This window comes from Pelobates fuscus, chromosome 2, assembly GCF_036172605.1.
Source record: "Pelobates fuscus isolate aPelFus1 chromosome 2, aPelFus1.pri, whole genome shotgun sequence".
Lineage (NCBI taxonomy): Eukaryota > Metazoa > Chordata > Amphibia > Anura > Pelobatidae > Pelobates > Pelobates fuscus.
Genome location: NC_086318.1, coordinates 40,926,504 through 40,948,423, shown reverse-complemented (window position 1 = coordinate 40,948,423; position 21,920 = coordinate 40,926,504). Strand labels below are relative to the sequence as shown.

Here is a 21,920-nt window from a genome sequence, read left to right as displayed (position 1 = left end):
TCAGTCAGTATGGCACGTCAGGGGTTAATGAGCAAGGGCAGCCCTGTATGCAAAGCAGCACAAGCCTGGGCGCGGAAGGACACACAGGTCTGACACATTGCTCTGTGCAGGAGTTACTTGGTGTCTGCTGACAGCAGGGCAGGTCCCACTTGTACACAGTCTGATCCCAGGTAGGTTCTTATCAGCAGGATCTGCAGTATAAATGGCTCTGTTAGTTCTAGTTACTTGGGTTACATTGTTTGATTGCATGCATGTAGCCACTACTATTTCTTAGACATATTTACAATATATCAAAGTAACATTTAAAAAAAAAAAAAAATAGCAAAATTTAAATAATTTATACATGGGGGGGGAAATATGGAGATTTTGTCACATGTAGCAATAATATTCTTAGCCTGACACAATGAGTATATTGTGTTATTAGAAGCATTATACGTGCATGGTTAGCATGTTATTATTTATGTAATTCTTTGTTATTCTGTTATTATTCCTTTGCATTAAAGAAATTAAATTCTAGTTGAAAAAAACCCAATCACAAATAGGGAGAGTTTGCTTATACTGTTATTACAGCCATTGATCTAAAGGACTGTGACTGGGGGGTAAATGCATGTGTGTATTGGGGAAAGGGATCATTGGGGTTTATTTACTAAACTGCAAATTACTACCGGTATATCTTGAGAACTGCTTTAAAAATTAAACAATGGAGCAGAAAGGAAAAAAAAACAAACAATACAGCAAATTTTTAGATTTTTAAAACCTTTTTATTCTAAATTATGTTAGTGGGCTATTGGCTCGTCTCCTCTTTATTTAATAAGTGCCTTTTGTCAACAGGAATTTGCTCCTATTTAAAATGTAGTAACTAACCTTAACTGTGTTCCAGTGTGTACAGTTAGCCTGTTGGAATATTGCATGGTGTAGAGAAAAAGGAATCTGAGTGGTTGCTGGAATTCTAGACATATCTGTGATATTCAACGCGTACCGGATTATTCTTTCAGATATAGGCCCAGATTTAATATTTTTGGATACATTGTTCAAATAATATTTTTTTTAATTTTATTTTTTTTTACAAAAGTTTAAAACATGGAAACATATCAGTTAATAAAAATATTTTTCAATATATTAAATAATTTTAAAATGTTATATGAAAATTATTAAATAATTTTGAAAGATCATCCAAAAAACAATAAATTGGGTTCTTAATTTGCTACAAAAACTTTAGTGAATAACAATTTAAACAATTTAAAAATCCAGATTGATGCTTTAAATACACATTACCGTGAGCGAACTTATCAAAGTGCCATGATTTGAAAAGTGACGCAGATTTCCAAAATTTGAGGCAATCACCATAAGTATTAGCGAGAAGAAACATAAATCGATAAATCCAATTTTAAAAGTTTTCACCATTACTAAGATCACAACACATAGATAAATGTCCCCATCTAGTCTTTTCCGGGTGAAAGGTCACATAGACCATGGCTTTGCCCTTGATGTGAGGTAGGACACAAAAAAATAAAAAATAAAACTTACAAATACAGCATATTTTTCCAGATTCAATAGGCAAAATTGAGTGGATGTCTAAATATCATTGCACACTGTCAAAATACTTATATATGACGACAACAACAATCGGCAAAAAATAAACATTACGGCATTTCATATGGCAAACAATATGAGAGAGAACTTTAAAATCACAGTTGATAGACGTGATTAGACTAAAAGTGTGCGTGTGTGTGCTTTGTCCTGTGTGAAATGTCTAACAAAGTACAGAAAGTCTTCTGAAGATGGCAAGCTGGGAAGTGGGAAATTGAGGGGGCACAAGGTTTGAGGCAAGGATGAGTTAGGCTGGGATGGTAGTAGGTGAAGGAAAGATAAGGTTTGAAGTAGGTTTAACGTCTAAATATTAGGGAGAAAGGGGGGGAAATGGGTTCCAAGTATATGGGGGATACAGCAGGTAGCAAGGGAGACCCAGACGGAGGAGAATGTCTGGATGAAGTCCACAGATCCCAGGGTTTCGGAGGTGTAATAGAAGACTTTTCTTCTTATTGGGTCTAGTGTCCTTGAGGGGTTAATTTGTGAGCCAAGCTATAGTATTTTGAGGGTGTGATCACATTGTTACACACCCAGTGAGCACTGTGACCCATGTCACTCTGTATCGTGACGCGTTTCCTCTAGCTGTGTTGGACTGTAGTCTCATCCTTTCAGAGGCGGACTAAAATTTCCAAAACATCTCACACCCAACCCTGATTTGCATTTACAAGTAAACAAACAAAAAAAAGCATAGAATTAATGGCAGATATGACTTTAATCAACCTCTATTTTATGTTTTATAGTATTATTAGTTATTTTGAAACAGAGGAGAAATGAAGGACGGTGTAATTACAATGCAGTGTCACCAGCTTCCGGGGGACCTGCTGCCTGAACAACATGCACCCAAGGTAGGTACACCATATGTCAGGAAGGCCATAATGATTGCTGTTGCTTTGACAATGTGTGAGAGACTCTTTAGTTGACATTCACTTTGTTTTGTTGTACCGATAAAACTATTCTAATTCCCTAATCTGGTGAAATCCTTTTGATATCTTTTGATATAGGATTTGATTTAATCGCATCTTAAAGGAACACTTTTAGCATCATAACTGCTATAGCACGCTGTAGTGATTATGGTGCCAGGAATACACTGATGCTGTCACATTTTGGACGGTTTGACGTATTACCTGAGGTTTGCTGGGTTCTATTCTATTGCTAAGTTCACCAACCTACCTCTCCTTCTCTCTGACTTCTACACTACAATCTTATCCTGCCACCCACCCAACAAGCCTCACGTGCTACACCTAGACTCTACAGAAACCGGAAATCCCTTGACCTGCAGCAGTTTTCTATCAACAACCAGCCTCTCCTCTCACTGATCTCTAGTACCACATGCACTTATATAGCAACTATCATCTACAACTCTACCCTCTCAAGTGCCCTAGATAATGTCCTGACACTGCCCACCCTGTCTGCCAAAGCAAACATTAACCCAAGCATACCAAATCCACCTGATACTTCTAATGTTGCTCATGGGTGGCAGAACGTCATTGTAGGAAGTCTTGTAGAATGGCTGATTTTCCAGCACTACAAATTTATATTGCTTTCTGTGCCCTCTCTCTCACACATCTCCACCTTATCCAGTCTCTCTCACCCGCGACTGTCCCATCTTTAACCAAAATCTTCAATCTCTCTCTTTCCTCTGGCACTATCACCTTGTCCTTAGACATCAACTAATCAACCCATATTAAACAATAAAGCCTTCTCTAAACTGAGGATTTTCCTAGATATTGTCCTATCTCTGTCTTTCCCTTTACCTCCAAGCTCCTTGATAGACTTGTTCATACTCGACTTACAGACTTTTTTTGAACTCCAATTCCTTACTCGACCCGTCACAGTCTGGATGTTCCTCTCCCAACATTCCAGAGACTGCCTTGACCAAGGTGAATAATGACTTAGTGATGGCTAAATCCAAAGGCCATTATTTCATATTGATTTTTCTTGATCTTTCTGCTGTTTTTACCACCCGCTTCTCCTCCTCACCCTTCACGACCTTGGCCTCAGTAACACAGCTCTTCCTACGTCTCAGACTCTCTGAGCATCATATATTGATATTGTTCTTGGTGAGTTCTTTTAAACTCCATGGCATTGTACTATCAACCTTTCCAGCTTCTACTGTTCTGTTGAGATTCACATTAGTCCTTACCGCAGTTGTGCTAAGGCAATGTGCAAAATGTGAGGTTTAAATCAGAAACTGTCACATGCAAGACTTCTGCACATCCAGATAGCTAATTAAAAGTAAAAGAAACACTATAGCATAGGAATACAAACCTGTATTCTTAACGCTATCCCTATTTAGGTTAGTGCCCCCACCTACTGTGTGTAATAAAAATGAAAAAGATAAAGATTATACAATACATCCTTTTCTCCAGCACCCAGAATACCTCCGGCATTACATAGCAGTTGTTCGTCCAATTGAATGCTACTCCATGAAGACCATTGGGGACTGATGTGCATGTGCAGTGAACATTCAATCAAATGCTTCTCGCAGGAAAACATTGAATTCAAAGGTTTCCTATGAGTTGCATTTGGTCGTATGAGCAAGAGAAACCCAGTCGTTGCTGCGGAAGCCGCTCTAATGGCTGTCTGGAGGACAGACAGCCACTACACTAGAGGGCCATTCATTCAGAGGAAGTGTCCTGGATTTTTTTTGTGGTCTTTTAATTATGGCTTGTGCGATTTCTATTTATTTATTCACTCATTTTAAAATTCTCAATAGTCTTTATATTTTACACTATATGTCCTGGCATAGCTAGAGTATACCATATAAATTATTAGCCCCTCATGGCGCAGTAAGTGTGGGTGCATACACACCTAAAGAATAATGTGGCAACGACCGAACCCTGGACCATGAGGTGTTGTAGAGGTAAGTATTTTTTTTGTTTTACTTCCCTCTGCTGTGCTACTTACCCCTGTAAATGCTAAAGTTATGTTTACTAGGTTGCAGGAATGAGGGAGTGTGACTTTCAAAAAGGGTAAGTTCATATGGCTGGGGATACCAACAGTCTCATGAATATTGCTTTGTTGTGGATTCCATGTACAGTAAGTGATGTTAGACCAGGGCTGTCCAACCTTCGGCCCCCTAGATGTTGCTGAACTTCAACTCCCATGATTCCCTGGCTATCTGCTTCATTGAAAGAATCATGGGAGTTGTGTTAGACCATTATCCAGGTTATCAGCTTGTACTTATACTGCAGATCCAGGATCACTTTAAAAACCTTCTTCATATGTTTAAAGTGAGTGCCCAGAGCAATTATGTTGCTTTAATTGACAGTTTCTCTGATCTCCAACTATTTCAGAGATAATTGGCTTGTTAAAAGCAGAAATCAATCACCATAACAGTAGGATATAGTGCATGCCTTGCATCATTTCAAGTGGACAGAGAGGGACACTTTAATTTTAGAGGTGTGAATGGAGGTGTTTGCAGGGGTGGGGTGGTTCTGAGAAGTTTTATGTGATATACTTATAGTATTTTATGCAAATAAAATGTAATTTAGAACAAGAACAATGTATTTTATTTACAAAGACTGATTCCTAAACAAACATTTTTTTCTAGTTTAAAGACACATTGATGTGTCTATTATCGCTGTGGAGCTCTGTTATACACTCAGACACACCAAAAATAGGGAGCTCCTAGAAAAGATGGATATTAGGATACAAAAGATGGATATTAGGATACAAAAGATGGACAGAGGGATTTGGGATCAAAGTAGGGACTGTCCCTCTGAAATAGGGACACTAGGGAGGTATGAAGTAGGGTCTTATACCTGCAGCCGCTCATAAAATTCACTAAAGCCATAAGCCCACCCACACTCAGAGCCATCACAGGAGGAAGCAATGCTTCCATTCCCAATATAAGCAGTAAGCACATATATTATCTTGAGATACTGCACTGCAGAGGTTTCTTGGAGTTTAACTTCAAATATCTACATCCTAAAGGAGAAAGCGGAATAACTGCCTATGGAATAAACTCAGCATTGCATTAGGTATAATAGAGCATCAGTAATGGCTGTTCTAGTCTGGATCTTCAAATGTGAGCATATTTAAAAAAAATAAAAAATTAAAATTATTTTAAATGTGTGTTTGCATTTATTTTTAATGCCTTGTGGCTGTCTCCGCGTTCTATTGAAATGTGTTTTTTTTTTTTTTTTTCGTCTTAGTGGATGCTGTTCCTTTAAAAGGAGAATTCTGTATTAACAGTCATTCTGGAGAGATCACCTTGGAGAGCTCCAGCATTGCTGTCAGACATAAACCCATTGTTCTCACCTTTGTGCGATTTAGTGGCTGAGGTGGCAGGCATAAACCTGGCGTTTTGTTAGACTGAATATTCTATCAAGCCTGGACTTGTCTTGGGGACCAGGGAAATGAACAAATGAATAGACAGCAGGAGGAGCCATGTTGTTAGAGTGTAATATTATACAACATATTGCCAGGGAAAGTCTGTATTTTTAATGTAATTGATTGATTGGTTTATTGAAAAGAATACAATAAAAGGGGGAGGAGAGAGAGAGAGAGAGAGAGTGTGTGTGTGTTTTTTTCCCCTTCTTCTAATGATTCTTCTTTTATTAAAATAATAATAATAATAATCCGAGGGGGCACATCCTAATATAATTGTGCTGCACACTATTATGAGGTGTGTGGGAAGAAGAATTCATTAATCTGAAACAAAAAACAAAAGCACTTATAGTGTAGTATTTAATACAACATAAAATATAAAACCAATAAAGAAGACAGGCACACTCACAAGTAAACTGCACAAAATAAATTGTGCAAAAATTGTGAGTGACTGTCTTATAAATATTATAGTACAAGTGCCTTTGTACTTTGTTTTTGTTTTTTTTCCCTTCTCCATTTCCCTCTATATATACAATTTGAGAGTGGTTGTATCCCAAAAGTGATTATATTTTAAAGGTAAACACATTTTTATTTGTACTTGCAAATTTAGAATACCGTATATAGAATAATTCCAGAGCTGATGTTTTCTAGAATTCCCAAGCGTTCTGGTTTTAAGGAATACAAGGTTTGTTGCTGTGAAGAATATCTGTGTAAGCCATTGACTATTAGTAGGACTTGGCTCTTTGGCTCTTCGGCTGTAGTTGGACTGTGACTCTCATTTTGCTCACCTGTTTATTGCACAATGGATATTACAACTTTCAGCTAGCCATAGCCTTCGATTTTAGAATGTGAGGAATTTGGGGTAAAGCTACAGCTAGTGTAATAGACTGTTATGGAACTACTGCATATCTTTTCAACTTGTTTTTTATAAAATAAGTTATGTATTGTATGTGTTTTTTTTCCCTCTCTCTGTCTAGATGATTACATCTAAAAAGCCTTCTGAGGAATTCAAATTCTTCTTCATACCCAAAAAATTGTCCTCGTACCCCGAAGCTCGACTACGCTCTACATCATCAATAAAGAAGACCGGAAACTGGCTCGCACAAAAACCTTCAGTCCAGGTACAACAAACCAGCTCTGTAAAACTTGGCTACTCCATTATTAGTTAGTGGTCCGTGATTATAGAAGAAAACCGCAGAGCGACCTTCTATAACCTGCAATTATCTACTCTCTGCAGAGTATTGTTTAAAATCCATTATTTGGTAGCAACCAGTTTAGAGCCATGTTGTTACTTAGTCAAATTTCAGTTTGTATGTTATTCACTAAACATTGAATTATAGTAAATTGAACACTGCCTGGGTATTTCACTAAACAAAGGATTTTGTCCGAATGCACAAAATCCTGTGAAAATTGCCTAATTCCGACTAATATGGCAATTCTTATATTTACTAAAGCCAGATACGATCAGGATTCGGTCTCCCAAAGCGAATTTGTAGCAATTTCCTCTATGCATTTGGTGTCCTGTATATAATCTGTGCTTTCGCATTTAAATTCTGTACAAAGTATAGGATTCAGAGGATTCACAAGGGCCCATTTTTAAAATAATAGGGGTCCAGGCACTCCTTGGTTCAAGACAGGCACTTTGAGAACCACAACAGCAACGTTTCGACCCCAAAATGTCTTTGTCAGCTTGACAAAGACCTTTTGGGGTCGAAACGTTGCTGTTGTGGTTCTCAATAAAGTGCCTGTCTTGACCCAAGGAGTGCCTGGACCCCTATTATTTTACTAATGTTTGGAAATCTGGTGTTTGATTCCGGCTCAGCAAGCACCCTGGCTCAGATTTGTGGGAGTGAGTGCAGTTCCACATATACTATTCAAGGGCCCATTTTTAATCTGAGTAGGGACTGAATTTGTCCCGCAGGATTCACAGTCTCATATGATTTTAAGTAGTATTTGCCTACTAGCAGAAATCTAGGTCAAATGTATGCTCATTTGGGGCATGCATCGCAAAATCCAAACATTGTTGAAAAGTGTGAACAATCCCCAAATTTTTGCATTTGGACTTTAGTAAATGTGAAACATTTTGGTAAAAATAGCTGATATGGAAAAGAAAATCTCCAATTCCGCAAGTCACAATTTGGCTATTTTAGTATAAATTTTGCAAACTGTGTGTAACATCACTGCAGTTTGTTGTTTAGTAAATAAATCGCACACACAGAATTTTTGCAAATGTAATAGGAATGGAAAAACGAAAGGCAAAAATAGTCATAAAGTCATGACTGAAAAAAAAATCCAGGTCAAGTCAGTTTGGATATTTTGTTCCACAATTTTAAATTCACTTCAAATTCATTTTTCAATTAATTTTGCATCACTGGCAATTCATTATTCCGGAACATTAACCAATCAGGACAATTGCTCCATGTCGCCATCCCGACAAGCAGCAGACATACTTACAAGAGGCTCTTCCCTATGTTTAAAGGGTCTCTAGTGCACTGGGTAAAGAAATTATCTTACAATAAGCAGTTGATGGTGAGCTGGTACCTGGGGTTGAATGAATGTATGATTTGTCTGCTTTGGCCAATAGGAACCCATTTTTGGTTCATGACCAAGGAGTTAAGAGCGACTGTATTAAAAAATATCTGTTAATATTTCCCATTCATTTATTTTTCCCAGCTGGTGTTGGACACACAGAGAGAAGACATTGATATAAAAACACGGAATATTTTGGACAAAGAGAATCAGTACAACCAGGTTTGAAAATATCTCTACATTAATTAGTAATTAATACATTGTGTGTATTACTGGTATAGACGTTATAACACGCCACAATATATTTTTTACACATTGCATAAATAATTCATTTGAACACACACACTTAGTGAATATTGCAGATTTTCCCAGATTAAGTCTACCTCCTATGCTAGCCAATAGAACCAGGAACTGGCTGAGAGATTTTAACCCACGTGCTTGTTTTTTTTTTTTTTTTTAACTGATTTCTTTGAATTTATTGAGCATGAATGATTACTTCCCATTACATGCACACTTACTCGGTCATTTCTTGTGGAACTGACTGCAGAAGGTTCACACATGCACCAAGTTGCTGTTAGCTCCTCGCTGGCATCTTGCACCCCCCACGCATGGGATGGTCAATGATATTTTGGCTGCATGAAAAGGGCTGCGGAAGTTGAGTGTGACCAAGTCCTCCTGTACACAATGCATTCAGCTTGTTAGTGCACGGTGTAAGCACACCAAGTGTATAAGAACTTTGATGGATAATAAGGATCTGATATTTCCTAAAGTTAAAGGAGTGGGCTTGGGCATCAGGGAATCCTCATTATAAAATGTTGTGATAAAAATATGAGGGACTACATTCAAAGCTTCCAAACCCTGTACTCACTACTGCCACAAGCTATTCTGATTAGGGTGACAGGACTGTCCCTGAAATCATCACTGGTAGGACAGCTCTGTATGTCTGTATACAGTGTTTGCAAAACCTGAAAGAGATAAATGGAAGTTTTGAAAATGTCTCTTACTAAGTCTTCTCTTTGTACACTACCATTTTGTTAGACAAAAAAAAATTGTAGTGCATCAATTGTGTCATTCTTCTATGATAGTGTCTTTACAATTGGCACAAAATAGCTTTAATTTTATCTGTATTTGTTTATTTTATAGTTACCTGGTTTGGTTGATACATTCAGATACGTTTAGGAAAGAGCCACTGGGTTTCATTAGCTCCTACTTGTATTTTGCAGATGCTAGAGGTATTTTTCAGACAAGAAGACCTCCTTGAATTACGTCGGAAAGAGATTCAGCACAAGAGGTGGAGCGACAATGTTGCAGAACCATTAAAGAAAATCATAGCGCGTCATGTTGATGGCGAGTCAAGTGAAGACATTGAGTGGCGAAGACAGTTTCTACTTGAGCAGTACGAAGAGTACTTAAAATACTGTAACAGCAAGGTAAGTATCAGTATACAAGACTTTATTTGCACATCTTGTGCAAATTAATCGTCCCATAACATAGTGTCAATTTAGAAGAATTTGTAGATAAGAAACAATGGAGTAAACCTTATGTACCCTTTTAAATTTACACTAAACAATAGGGTTTTTCAAGGAAGTAGCTCTGCTGACTTGAGAACCCACATGCAGAATTAGAAGTTTATTCAGTTAACTTGGAATTGTGAAGATTTGACAAGGGAATTTCAAATTTAAAGGCAATATTGCTTAATGGGGGGTAGACAAAACTATGCTATTGTCCGAAAATTTGCAAAGAGCTGGTAAGTTCTCCAGTTTAAAGAATAAACCCCTAGACTAAATCGTAGGGATTTGTATATTTTTTCCAACTCTGCTAGGTTGGCCCTAAAGTGCCATCGTCACATTTACATTTCAGAATAAGGTAGAATCTTAAAAATTTAAAAACTTGACTGTCTTTTTTTGTAATTACATTGAAACGCCAATGTGAACAAAGTATAGTAGCAACTGACGGTAACATGCATCCAGGGGCGGACTTATAACTCACAGGGCCTGAGGAATTTAAGGGCAATAGGAGATCAAGCCCCCCACTCACCCCTCCTGGTGTGAGAATTTTTGGTTACTACTACTCTTCTCCCCCTTCTTTGTGCAGTTGCTATTCGGTTGTATTGATTGGCGGTACATCCGGATTCTGTAACTATGAAATGCCATATGACATATTATGAACCAAAAGAAACTGACAATGGACACACAGCTTCGCTTGTTTCATGATTCAGAGTTCTGTTCCTGGCACAAAAAAAGAGATGCTAGATGGGGAAAAAAGATGATTGGGGCAGCCACTAAATGTTTATTTTATTCACAGGTCAAGCGAGAAGTGACCAACAGAGGCAGAAAAGTCTTTATGATATATTTAATAACAACAATAATAAAAAAATATATAATAAATATATATTATATAATTTATCATTTTTTTTACTGCCTTTTCATTTTTCCACTTTATTTGTTACTTCTGCTCACTTGATCTGTGAACCAAATGGTGCAAAAATTTGCCTGTCAGTGTACTGCAATAAATATATATCTATATATATATATATATACATGCATACATACATACATACATCCTTCCAAATTCAAAGAGGCTTGCACCCCTGGTAAAGATACTAATATTGCCCGGTGCTAATCCAGCACAATGATGTAGATATTCCAATAAATGGATAGCACTCCAGGGTTTTTCAGATGAAAATAAAATTTTACTTTTAATTCATGTTAAAAATAAAAAAAATACATCAACGTTTCGGCTCTCCTCTGGAGCCTTCTTCAGGATGACAGACATGTCGCTGAATTGCTAGCATCATTGTATTTTTTTGTTTTTAACATGAATTAAAAGTTACATTTTATTTTCATCTGAAAGACCCTGGAGTGCTATCCATTTGTTGGAATATATATATATATATGTATATGTAGTGCACTTATTGGCCCATTTTCACATTTAGGCATGGATGAATCCTGAATTGACAAAACCAAATGTTTTTTTTTTTGTCTGTCTGAATCAATTTGGTAAACGTCTGGTATATGGCACTAGATGGTACCCATTGCTTGTTTTTTGTAATGCAATACATTTTAATGTGATGATTTTATTTTAACTTTATGTACTTTTTGGGACATCTTCTAGGGCAGAGTATTTAGAAGAGATTATGATTCCATGGAATACAACCCTTTCCTTTATCAATTCTGCAAGAAATATCTCAGGGTAAGAAAATTTATACTGATTATCATTTCTGTATCAGACTATTACATTCCTTGAAGGCATTTTTGTCACTCTAATTGGGACTTAATTCAGAAAGTAAATGGAATTGCAACAGTTTGCCAAAAATAATTAAGCTGACAGGTGTGCCTTTTGACAGTTGATATTTTGGGCTAAAATTAGGAATTCCCTTGTGAAAATTCCTGGTTTAGTAAATAAACCTCATAATCAACACTTTGTGCTGTAAACCTGGCCAGTAAAGGTTGTACATACTTGAAGATGGTCTATGCTTTTTCCACGGCTCATAACTGCAGTCATGCACTAGATATTTTGCACGGCTGTTGTGGCATTTAGGGGAAGGGGTGTGGACTGTTCGGGTCACAGTTACCTATATTTTCCGTGGTCATAGTTGTATATTTTTTTCTTAGAGTATCAACTGCACAAAATAAAAAAACTGACTTTTTCAAATAGACTGATTTACAATTGCATATCTCCATATCACGAATTCCATATCTCTGAATCCCCATACAAATCACTAGCACAATGGACAAGCTTGGTTGCGTTGAGGTTTGGTGGCCCTAAACATGAAATGATTGCTGGTTTGGCGAACAGACATTCTATGGTGATTTTATTCACAGATCAAATGACAACTGACCTATGGAAGGAAAGAGCGGAAGAGCAGTAAAACTAATAAAATATTTTTTTTCCCCCAATATCATAAAAAGATTGCACTACAAGGACTTGATTAGTACAAAGATAAAACTAAGCTTTTATTCCATTGTATCCATAACATGTCAACGTTACACTGCCTACACAGTGACATTTTTGCTGAGAGACTGTAATATATCCTCACAAATGAAATTAAAATAGAGTGCTCGCCAAGATAACTTGTGCACCGTTCACAGCTGGAGATTTGCACGTGTACTTGCTAGGGGTGTGGGCGTACAGCAGGCCCATGAGATTAGGAGGCATGGTGTTCGAATTCCAGAATGTTGCCTAGACAATCAGTGAGGCGCACCGCTGGGTGCCCTCAAAATACTGCACAGAGAGAATCCTCATGTATGTGCAGAGAGAACCTATGAAATCGAGGCAACACTCCTTTTCTCCTCTTATTCCCACTATTGGTTACTTTATGTTTAATGTGAACCAAATGGTGAGAGAATTTATATTATGTAGATATTTTGTAGCACACTGGTTGTCCAATTTTCATGCTTTTTTTTTTTTGTCCGAATAATTTTCCTGAATGTTTTTCATGGACAATATCTGGACGACCCAAACTGTCATATGAATGTGTCGGGGGATCTTTTTGTACACAAGTCTACGAAAAATAAACTGTTACACTCCTCCCCCCCCCCCCAAAGATATTTGGCAACAATACTTTGTTCCTTTTAAGAATATATTCTTAGAACACTGCCGTGCATTTTTCTGAAACAAATCTCTTGTTTTTTTTAAATTTTAATTTAAATACTTTTTATGACACTGGGCACAGGATACCATAAAAATACAGCCCAATGAGTTTTAACCTAGAAAACAACAGGTCAGTGATATCTCATTTTAGGATTTTTTTTAGCAATAGATGACCAGCTTGGCTGATATGAAGCTGGTTACATTTTAGTATTTTAAGTGTGCTCCACCCTGGTTTTCCAATCCATCTCTAAAACAAGTCGCGATGTTTTAATGACCTTCAATATAAAGTCAGTTGTAAAATGCATGTGGGCCAAGCAGGAAATTATTTATCTGCTTCTTTTGACTCTGATTCTTCTTACCCTTAGGAACCATGGTTATTATGGTGCGGTAGTTTAGAAATTCTTCCAGAGGATTTTTTTCTGGCACTTGGGCTTTGAGCTTTCTCTTTTAGTTGAAGTGATTCTTGATCATGTCTTAGACCCCCTTCTATTTTCACTCTACGTTGCCATATTAGGTAATCTGTCTTAATTTAGATTACAATAGTTCTTGTATATCTGAACATTATCAGTTTATATTTTCTTATTCTGGTTTCTTTTTATACCTTCCGTACATTGTCACCAAATAACTCTAATGTAGATAACAGGAATTTTTAGACCATTAACAACTGTAACGTCACTTGTTCCAAAAAGAATGTCAAAATTCAATACAAGATATTTCATGTATATCTGTGCACCACCCATTTTTATAATTTCTTTCTCTGTTCGTCCTTCTTACCTCTTGTCACCAACTGCATCTCTTGTTGCTAACTTGAATTTTTAAACAATTAACAACTGAAAATTGAGGCTTTCCAAACAGAATTTATACCCATTTCTCCTTCAAACACCAAACTATTTTCAGGTCAATTGTGCCATCATCAACATCAACCCACAAACTCACCATCTTGTTGTCGTTTATATACTCCGGCCTCTACCCAATTACAAAGTTTGACTGTTTTGGACGTAAATTTGAAAATCACTTTGAATTCCTAGCTCTTCTAGTATTATGGATGAATATCCCTTTTAGAGATTTCTTCTTAAAGGTATATTGCACACATTTACCAAACCTCTTGTTCAGGCACTCTGCTTCCATGTCAATTACGGCAAGGTCTTACATGTGCTCAAATGACCTCCTTACAATGCCTGGTGAATGTTCCTCCCAGTATTGTGTGCCTTTCCTGGTCTCTGCTTCTTTCAGTTCAACCCTTAAATAATTCTCACCCTGGCATCTTGTCATCTAGGATGACATTTTCAAACCCTTATAAAGCTCACCCCTAGACAGGTGCAGTTGTCCTAAAAAAGGACACTCCAGACCGCTCAAGCACTTCAATTTGATGAAATGCTTTGTGTGAAGAGTGTCTTTTCGTTTTCTTTCCTTTTTTTATTTTGTAAAAAGTGCAGAATTTACAGAAATGGTCACTTTTATAATTTTACCTGATTACACCCTCATGGCTATCAGTCAGATAACTAACTGGTCCTGTTGCTTCCTGCTTTGGTTAGCTCAGTGGAGCTAAACTAAAGAGAACTGTAATAGCTCAGAGCACCTGCCTTGCAAAGACTGTTCATTGAGCTGTTTTAGGAGGTCTGTGATTGGACAGTTGGGAGGGAGGGATTAAAAAGACTGCAGGCAAGAGATCTGCAGCTTTTGCAAGCCGATTTACCCCCAATGGAAAAAAATGCATAATTAAATGCATGCAAGTTTTCATTGGTTGTATATACTACTGAACAGTGATTTTTCTACAGCTTATTGTATTTGTTCTGGTGAGCAGTGGTGTATTTAGAATTTGTGCTGCCTTGGGCATGACAAAACCCCATCTAAATTTGCTCAGCCCCTTCATGTCCAGGCAGCATCTTTTCCTGATTAAGACCAACACGCAGTTTGACTGACAGACACACACTGAAATACACTCACTGACAAATTTACTGACCGGGAGCACTGTCATCTGAGCTCTTCCTGCTCAGCTACCTCGCGCGCTCCGCAGTGCTACCCGAATGACGTCATATTCCATCTCCCATCATCACAGCGGGCCGCCCGCATTGTGAGAGGCTTGAACGCCTCTGGGGGACCCTGAGGTGGCCAGCCGGCCAGCTCTTGGGTCCCCCACAAAAGACACTAACAGGGCACATGCCAGGGTGCCTGGGGGGCAGCATTTTTTGCTGCCACCCTGAAATTCCTGGTTAGCCTCGTTAAAGATACAGTGCTGCTGGTGAGTAGAATCATTCCCTTCAGGTTTTGTTTCCATAAGAATCTATTAGTTTTAAAGCAAACTCCAGCTTTGGCCATATATCTAAACATAGCTTGCCACATAGCAGATCTCATCTGTAGCTTTTGCAAGGCCTCCTCTTCTAACCCCGCCCAGACTTTCTGTGGCTGTCCAATCACAGACTTCCTATTCATGCTCAATTAGAAGTCTTGCAAGGCAGCAGCTTTGAGCAATTGCTGCCTCTTGGATGTAGCTCCTCTGAGCTAAACAACCAGGATGTAACAGGACAAGTGGATTCATTTATAAAAGTGTCATTTTATATTGAAATCTGTACTTTTTTTTGTAAAATGAAAAAGAGCACACATTGTTCACACATCAAGCACTTCAGCAAGGGTCTGGAGTGTCCCTTGAAGGATGAATGCAGATGTCCACTCTCCACACCAGTCCTGCCAAATCCACAAGCACAGCTCATCTCAGTCCTCTGTCTTTTCATCTGTCCTCTTTTCCTACCCACATATTTTGCTCGGACATTTTCCAGAATGCTATACATGCAAACGCATTCTCACAGGAAGTGCAGCCTCATGGGCGTTAAAGTGACTTACATCTTTATACCATGCTGTGCCCCGATTACCTGGCATACGATGGAAGTAAGAAAAAAAAATTACTTTAATTTTTTTAAATAGCACAATCCATAACGAACGGTTAGTTAAGTAAATCCACAAAATGGCAGCTCCCTTATATAAACCCTGCCCCTCATATATGAAGTTCCCAAGTAATTCCTGTACCCACAGAGGTCTACCCTGTCTCACCTGGGACAGCTTGTCCTCACAATGGCTTCTGAAACTCTATCACACCTTCTTGCTCGACAGCCCATGTGTCACCATCCCTTCTGGATACACTGAAATATAATTACACCTTACTTCCTTTAGACTGTAAACTTGCTCAGCAGGGCTCTGGTCGCTTATTCTTCTGTATTTTTTTGCTTGTTTACAGTTACTTGTATCTTTTGTTTACCTGGTTACAGTGCTGCAGAGTATATTGATGCTTTATATATAAAACAATACTGTTTTTTTTACATGATAGTATCTAATAAATATTTAACCACTTTATGTTAGGGCACGCTATGCCATCCTACAAAAGAAGGCTTGTACGTCAATAGGGCAGCATAGCATGCCTTAACAATCTGGCCCAGATACTTACCATCCATGCCGATCACTATCTGGGGACTTGTCTGAGAACCCGGGCAGTCTCCATGCAGTCAGTAGAGCTAATCTGAGTCATTGTGATAGATAAAGTGTGAGACACCATTTTACAAACATGGTATGATATGTTGTACTCATGAGACATCGCTGTACAGAAATATGTTTTAGGCCAGTAAAGCTGTAAAACGTATCAGGACTATATTATCGGTGAAAATGCCGATTTTGTGTGTAAAATGCAAAAAATAAATATGAACATGAATTTTGGCCAGTGTTTGTGATTAAATGGCTAATAAAAAAGACTGGCCAACACCTTTTTTTTTTTTTTAATTATTTATTTTTATTGTGCATAGGGAGGAACAAACATGGCTGCAATGCCACAATAGCGTTTAAATGCCTTCGCAAAGCTGACAATACTGTGACATGGGTTTAAACTGCACACATTTTTTTTAAATTGTTAGAGTAATGCTGAGTAAATCAGGTTAGTAAATGCGAGTAACAATAGCAAGAGGTGTGTTTACGAGAAATAAATTGACATGACTGACGTAGATTAGTAGCCTGCTGAATTGCTAAACATTATAATAAGCAAAATGGACAATCTGTCAAAAGACAAGATTAGAAGAGAGAGCAATTGAACGCTATGACAGCTGTATGCCTAGCTAGGAACATAGATATCGTGGTCATGCTTAATAAACAGTTGTAGGTTAGAAAGGTACGTAAGCTGAACTAACTTATATAACAGAATAGCAAGGCAATACATAGATAGGCTTAGCTTATAATTGCTTGGTCCCTAGCGATACCCCCCCTGCTGTCCCCGGCATAAACAAAAGGGCTATTGAATTGCATACATACAGGTGTGAGAGTTCATCTCGGGTATTAAGAGGTAATGAATATTGGGCACTGTGCCTGACATTGAGTCCCAGTCTTGTGTGGTTCAGCCGATGCCTTGCTGGGGCTGGGTGTGCTCCCACTGCGCTGTTAGTTGCAACATTGGTGCGTATCGCATTCCTCTTGGTCCAGCAGTGTGGGAGAAGAGTGTCTCAGTGTGGGCAGAGGACCTATTCGGTATGTATAATGTGGCTCCAGTTGTGGTTCCCCCCTGTCGGTGAAATCGTTGGCTGTAGCTGTGGCTGTGGGTTTGTGCTGCTGCTGCCGCCGTTTTAGGCCTCTTGGTCTGCCACTTGCATGTGTGGATGAGTTGGCCATTGCCCCTCTTAGGCTGGGTCATTATCAGGGAGCGAGGCGGTGTTCTGCGCTGTGCTGTGGGGGTCCCCTTAAGATTCGTTCACCCTTGGTGTGGCTCCGGTCACCCGATATCGGGTTGGTCTTTTTCAGGCGCCTGTGGTGCCCGGGATGGGAACTTACGGCGTGTGCCGGGACGTTCTCTTGAGCCTCTCGGAACGGGCCGCGTGGCGTACCTTCAGGCTGGGTCCCTGGTTCCGGGGGCCACGCAAGCTGTTCCAGCCTCTCCCAGAAGGCGTCAAAAATGCAGGTGAGTCTGAGCTCCGTTTCTCTCTCGGCCTTGCAGAGGGTTGAGGCATGTGTGTCGTTCGCCATTTTGTCGGTCACACCAGCGACCACCAGTCCGCCCGATCTGTTCAACTGCTTATCACCTGCTGAGGGGTCCGTGAGGGGGTGGACCGGGATAGCCCCCGCCGGTCCAGGGGGGGGGGGGGGGGGGGGGAAGAACGAGGGCCCGGAGTCCTACATCTGGCTGGTTCAGGCCGCAGAGAAGCGACCGTCCTCCCTGTGCCCGCCATGCTGGTAGGCCTCGCTGTGAGTTCGGGTACGCCTGTGTAACATCATCGCTTGGGTGGTGTCTGTGTGTGCGCCCCGGTATCACCCATCACTTGGTGGCCTTTAATCTGCATTTTAGTGCCTTTCAAGCGTCTAGAATCCGTTGTTTTAGCCCCAAGCAGCAGGAGCTGGTGAGGCATGCTTCCTCCCTGCTCAGCGGTCAGGCCCTGCCCCCCGGCCAACACCTTTTTGAATACCCTGGCTTGTTTACTTTTGAAAATGAGATGCCATTTATGCATATCAAATTATGTTTCATATATAAATATTTGACGAGAAATGAAAGCCCTATTTCTCCTGCACAAATGATGTATAATAAGTGTGGGTGTACTTAATATGAAAGAGGTAAATCATGGTTGAATTTAGGTTTTGATTTGGTTAGACCTTGTACAATTGCCTTTGTTCTTATGGGGTTACTATGTCGACAGTAGGTAATATATTGACACAAACTAACAGATTACTTTTTTTTTTTTGCGGTAGGTGTCTACACCATCGTTTTGTGACCCTCTCCTTTTCCAGATTCAGAGGAGAATAGAAGATGATCGAATTACCTTGTATTGTGAAACCGGTACATATTGCCCTAGCAGTCACATATAACTTGTTCCATATTCATTTTTGTCTGTATCATAAAGTGTATATTAAAGAGCAGGGTTGTTGTAGAACTTTAAAAAAGTAAGTTTGTGAAAATATCACGGTAGCTGTAGTTCTGCAACAGCCAATGCTTTAATAAGGATAACACTAAACTGTTTGAAGGAATTCCAAGTAAAATGTGAATTTCAAATTAGGCTGAAATAGCTAACTTGTGACTACAATGCTATTGGCCTTTTAAATTAAACTTTGAACTCCATAGATTTCATTTTAAATTTTGTCAAACATTTCAGCTTGTCAAGAAGATAAGGATAAACCGCAGGGCAAATAATATTTGAGATATAGTGTCATACATTTCATCTTGTACATGTCTTTTCATATCCACAGGTAGAATACATTCTGCTAAGGAAATCAGTGCTTTAAACTTGCCACGTGTACCATTTGGTCGTCAACAAATTAGTAGCAAAGATTGGCTGGAGACTCCACTTACTTTCATAGAAAGTGAAATTAGACAAAAAAGCAGGTATGCGGTGGTAGATATATTGTATTTTTGATGTCTAGTTGTGATTACCATATGATTAAAAATAAAACAAAACACTTCCTTAACTGACTCTAAATCTACTGCACGTGTCAGTAGCAGACAGACCCCTTCCAAATCAGGAAGAAGCTCCACCAATCAGGATCATTTCATTATGATCTATGGGGTTTTATTGTTAAAGGAACACTCCAAGCATTATAACTAGTTCAGAGCACTGTCCTGGTTAAGATGGCAGGAGCGCCCTGTGCCACCCCTAAATGTAAGTAGTCAAACAGTTTTAGAATGGCTTGTCTTCTTACCTTGGGTCGCTTCCCACTTCCATCAGCCGGAAACTCTATGTGAGTTAAACCTAGCAGTGCAGGCCTTTGCTCATTTTTTGGTTGTGAGTGATCAGGTGGAGCTCTCAGTCAATGAGCTGGCCCTACTGCCCATCTTAGCTCAAAAGAGCACAGAAGTTCCCCAGCGGAGCTTCTAGCTAATGGAGTGGTGGCCAGTGAACCTCAGATGATAAGCAAAACTGTTTTAACAACACATATATGAATTCTAGAGAAAATTATGTTATTTTGAGTAATAATGTATTGATCTGCCTTCAGACATTAAAATAATACTGTTGTCAGACTCAGTCAGTCCCCAACAAAACCTTCTATCAGTGAGAAGAGATCCAAATTCAAAACTATGCTTTCCAATTGCCTTCTACACCCGTTCCTTGTCTTCATGTTTAATATATAGAGGAGACAGAGGTAGGACTTTCCTTTGTTGTAGGAAGGTGCATTTACATAAAATGGATTCTCTCCTTAAACTGTCATCAAAACAAAACTATAAGACCTCAATGAACACTATCCTAGCAACCTACATTTCTACCCTACCCTTACCTTTTGTGTCACATTATCCCACTCCCTCTAGCTGCTAGCATGTAAGCTCATTTAGCAGGACCCTCAATCCCTCTGTTCCTGTGTGTCCAGCTCATCTGGTTACATATACGTTTCTGTTAGTTCACCTATTGTACAGCGCTGCAGAATTTGGCGCTTTATAAATAATAATCTGTTATTCTGTGCCATTGGATTAAATTTCGAGTAAATACTTAATTTGGAAAATACGTTTCCATCACAACTTTTAAAATGTATTTATTACCGCTTGTGCTTGATATTAAAAGCCATTAAATATCTGACACTGTATCAACTGTTTCATTGTAGACGAAGAATGAGAGGAACATTTAATAAAGTAACGATGGACTTCAAAGCATGGAAGGAGGCCAGGCATTCTCCAGCGTTCTGTAACACAGAGATCAAAAAGTACCGTAAACCTAAAACTCCAACCAGACCTCCCCCCCTTCCATCATCTAAAAAAACCTGATCTGGTAGCCAGGCATCTGAAATATTATAGAGGCAACACTTATTCTCCCCATCTCAGGCATTTAAGTTTAGTCAGTAAGGACTAAGAGGACGTAGAAACATTTAAGGATATTAGAAAGGAAGCTTGTACCCAAGTCAATCACCAGTTGCTACCTTAATTTGCTTAATAGGAATACTGAATATCTGTAGTATGGTAATGTGATCCATTTTAGTGTAATTATAAGATAATTAGTCATTAGATTAAATAAATTATATTATTCACCAATGGCAGTTTCTTTATAAATTATATATTTAGACCATTAACAATAGAATTCATGCAATAGGCACCCAAATAGGTTTTTATATATTTTTTTTTGAATAATTCTATGGAACAAAAACTATTAAATGAAATTATCAGGTATTTTGCACAATACATGTAGTTTTTTAGTAGATAGATGGCATTAATGTATGAGGTTACCCCTGAGCCACAAACCCTCCACTCAACCCAGACTACCTCAAAAGGGGACTTTTATGCAGACCCACCCCTTCACAATTATTGTTGAATGGTACTTTTCCATAACTGTTGTCCTTTTGCAAATGCAAAATCTGCCCCAGTATTCAGCTTCTGTCGTTGTAGTGCTTTGCGGTTACGTGGGCCAGATGTATACAACAACAGAGGGGGACGATGGAATTGTACATTCCAAAAGGAAGTGCGAACATTTTCAATAAGATTAGCAAAAACTTTTTAAAAACATCAAAACAGTTTAATGCTCCGTTAAATGTAAAATAATAGTAAACTTATTGTATAAAAGTAGAAATTGTCTTCTTGATAATAATTAACAATACGTCAGTTGCTGTTAACCGGCCAGTGTTCCAAATGCAGCGTAATGGAATGTCATACGTAGTGAATATTCAGTCCATTGGTATTTTGAAATGCTAGATACATCTTTCAGGTGAATAACATTATATTTTTGTAATAAATGATAAACACACACTCACAATTAAGTGCTTGGCACTTTAAGAGACCCATGTCCAACTGTTTAACCGCCTGCCGTGACAAAGTCCTTTCTATACAGTGGAAAATGTATTGTGTCGGATGGATCCTTAAAAACGTGCTCCAGGTTGGAACGAACTATGATTTTAAGGCAATGTAGAAATAATGCAATAAAAAAAAATATATATATACA

General features: G+C 38.7%; 1 protein-coding gene across 1 annotated transcript; it reads left to right on the top strand.

Annotated features, from left to right (window-relative positions):
- Nucleotides 1-112: 112 nt before the first annotated feature.
- FAM228B (family with sequence similarity 228 member B) lies at nucleotides 113-20,971 on the top strand. The gene is made up of 9 exons (XM_063440856.1): nucleotides 113-170; nucleotides 2,340-2,435; nucleotides 6,900-7,043; nucleotides 8,596-8,673; nucleotides 9,675-9,881; nucleotides 11,566-11,643; nucleotides 18,757-18,844; nucleotides 19,252-19,387; nucleotides 20,596-20,971. Exons 2-9 carry the CDS (start codon nucleotides 2,361-2,363, stop codon nucleotides 20,753-20,755), a joined length of 966 nt encoding a protein of 321 aa, XP_063296926.1. The 5' UTR covers nucleotides 113-170; nucleotides 2,340-2,360; the 3' UTR covers nucleotides 20,756-20,971.
- The last annotated feature ends 949 nt before the right edge of the window (nucleotides 20,972-21,920 follow it).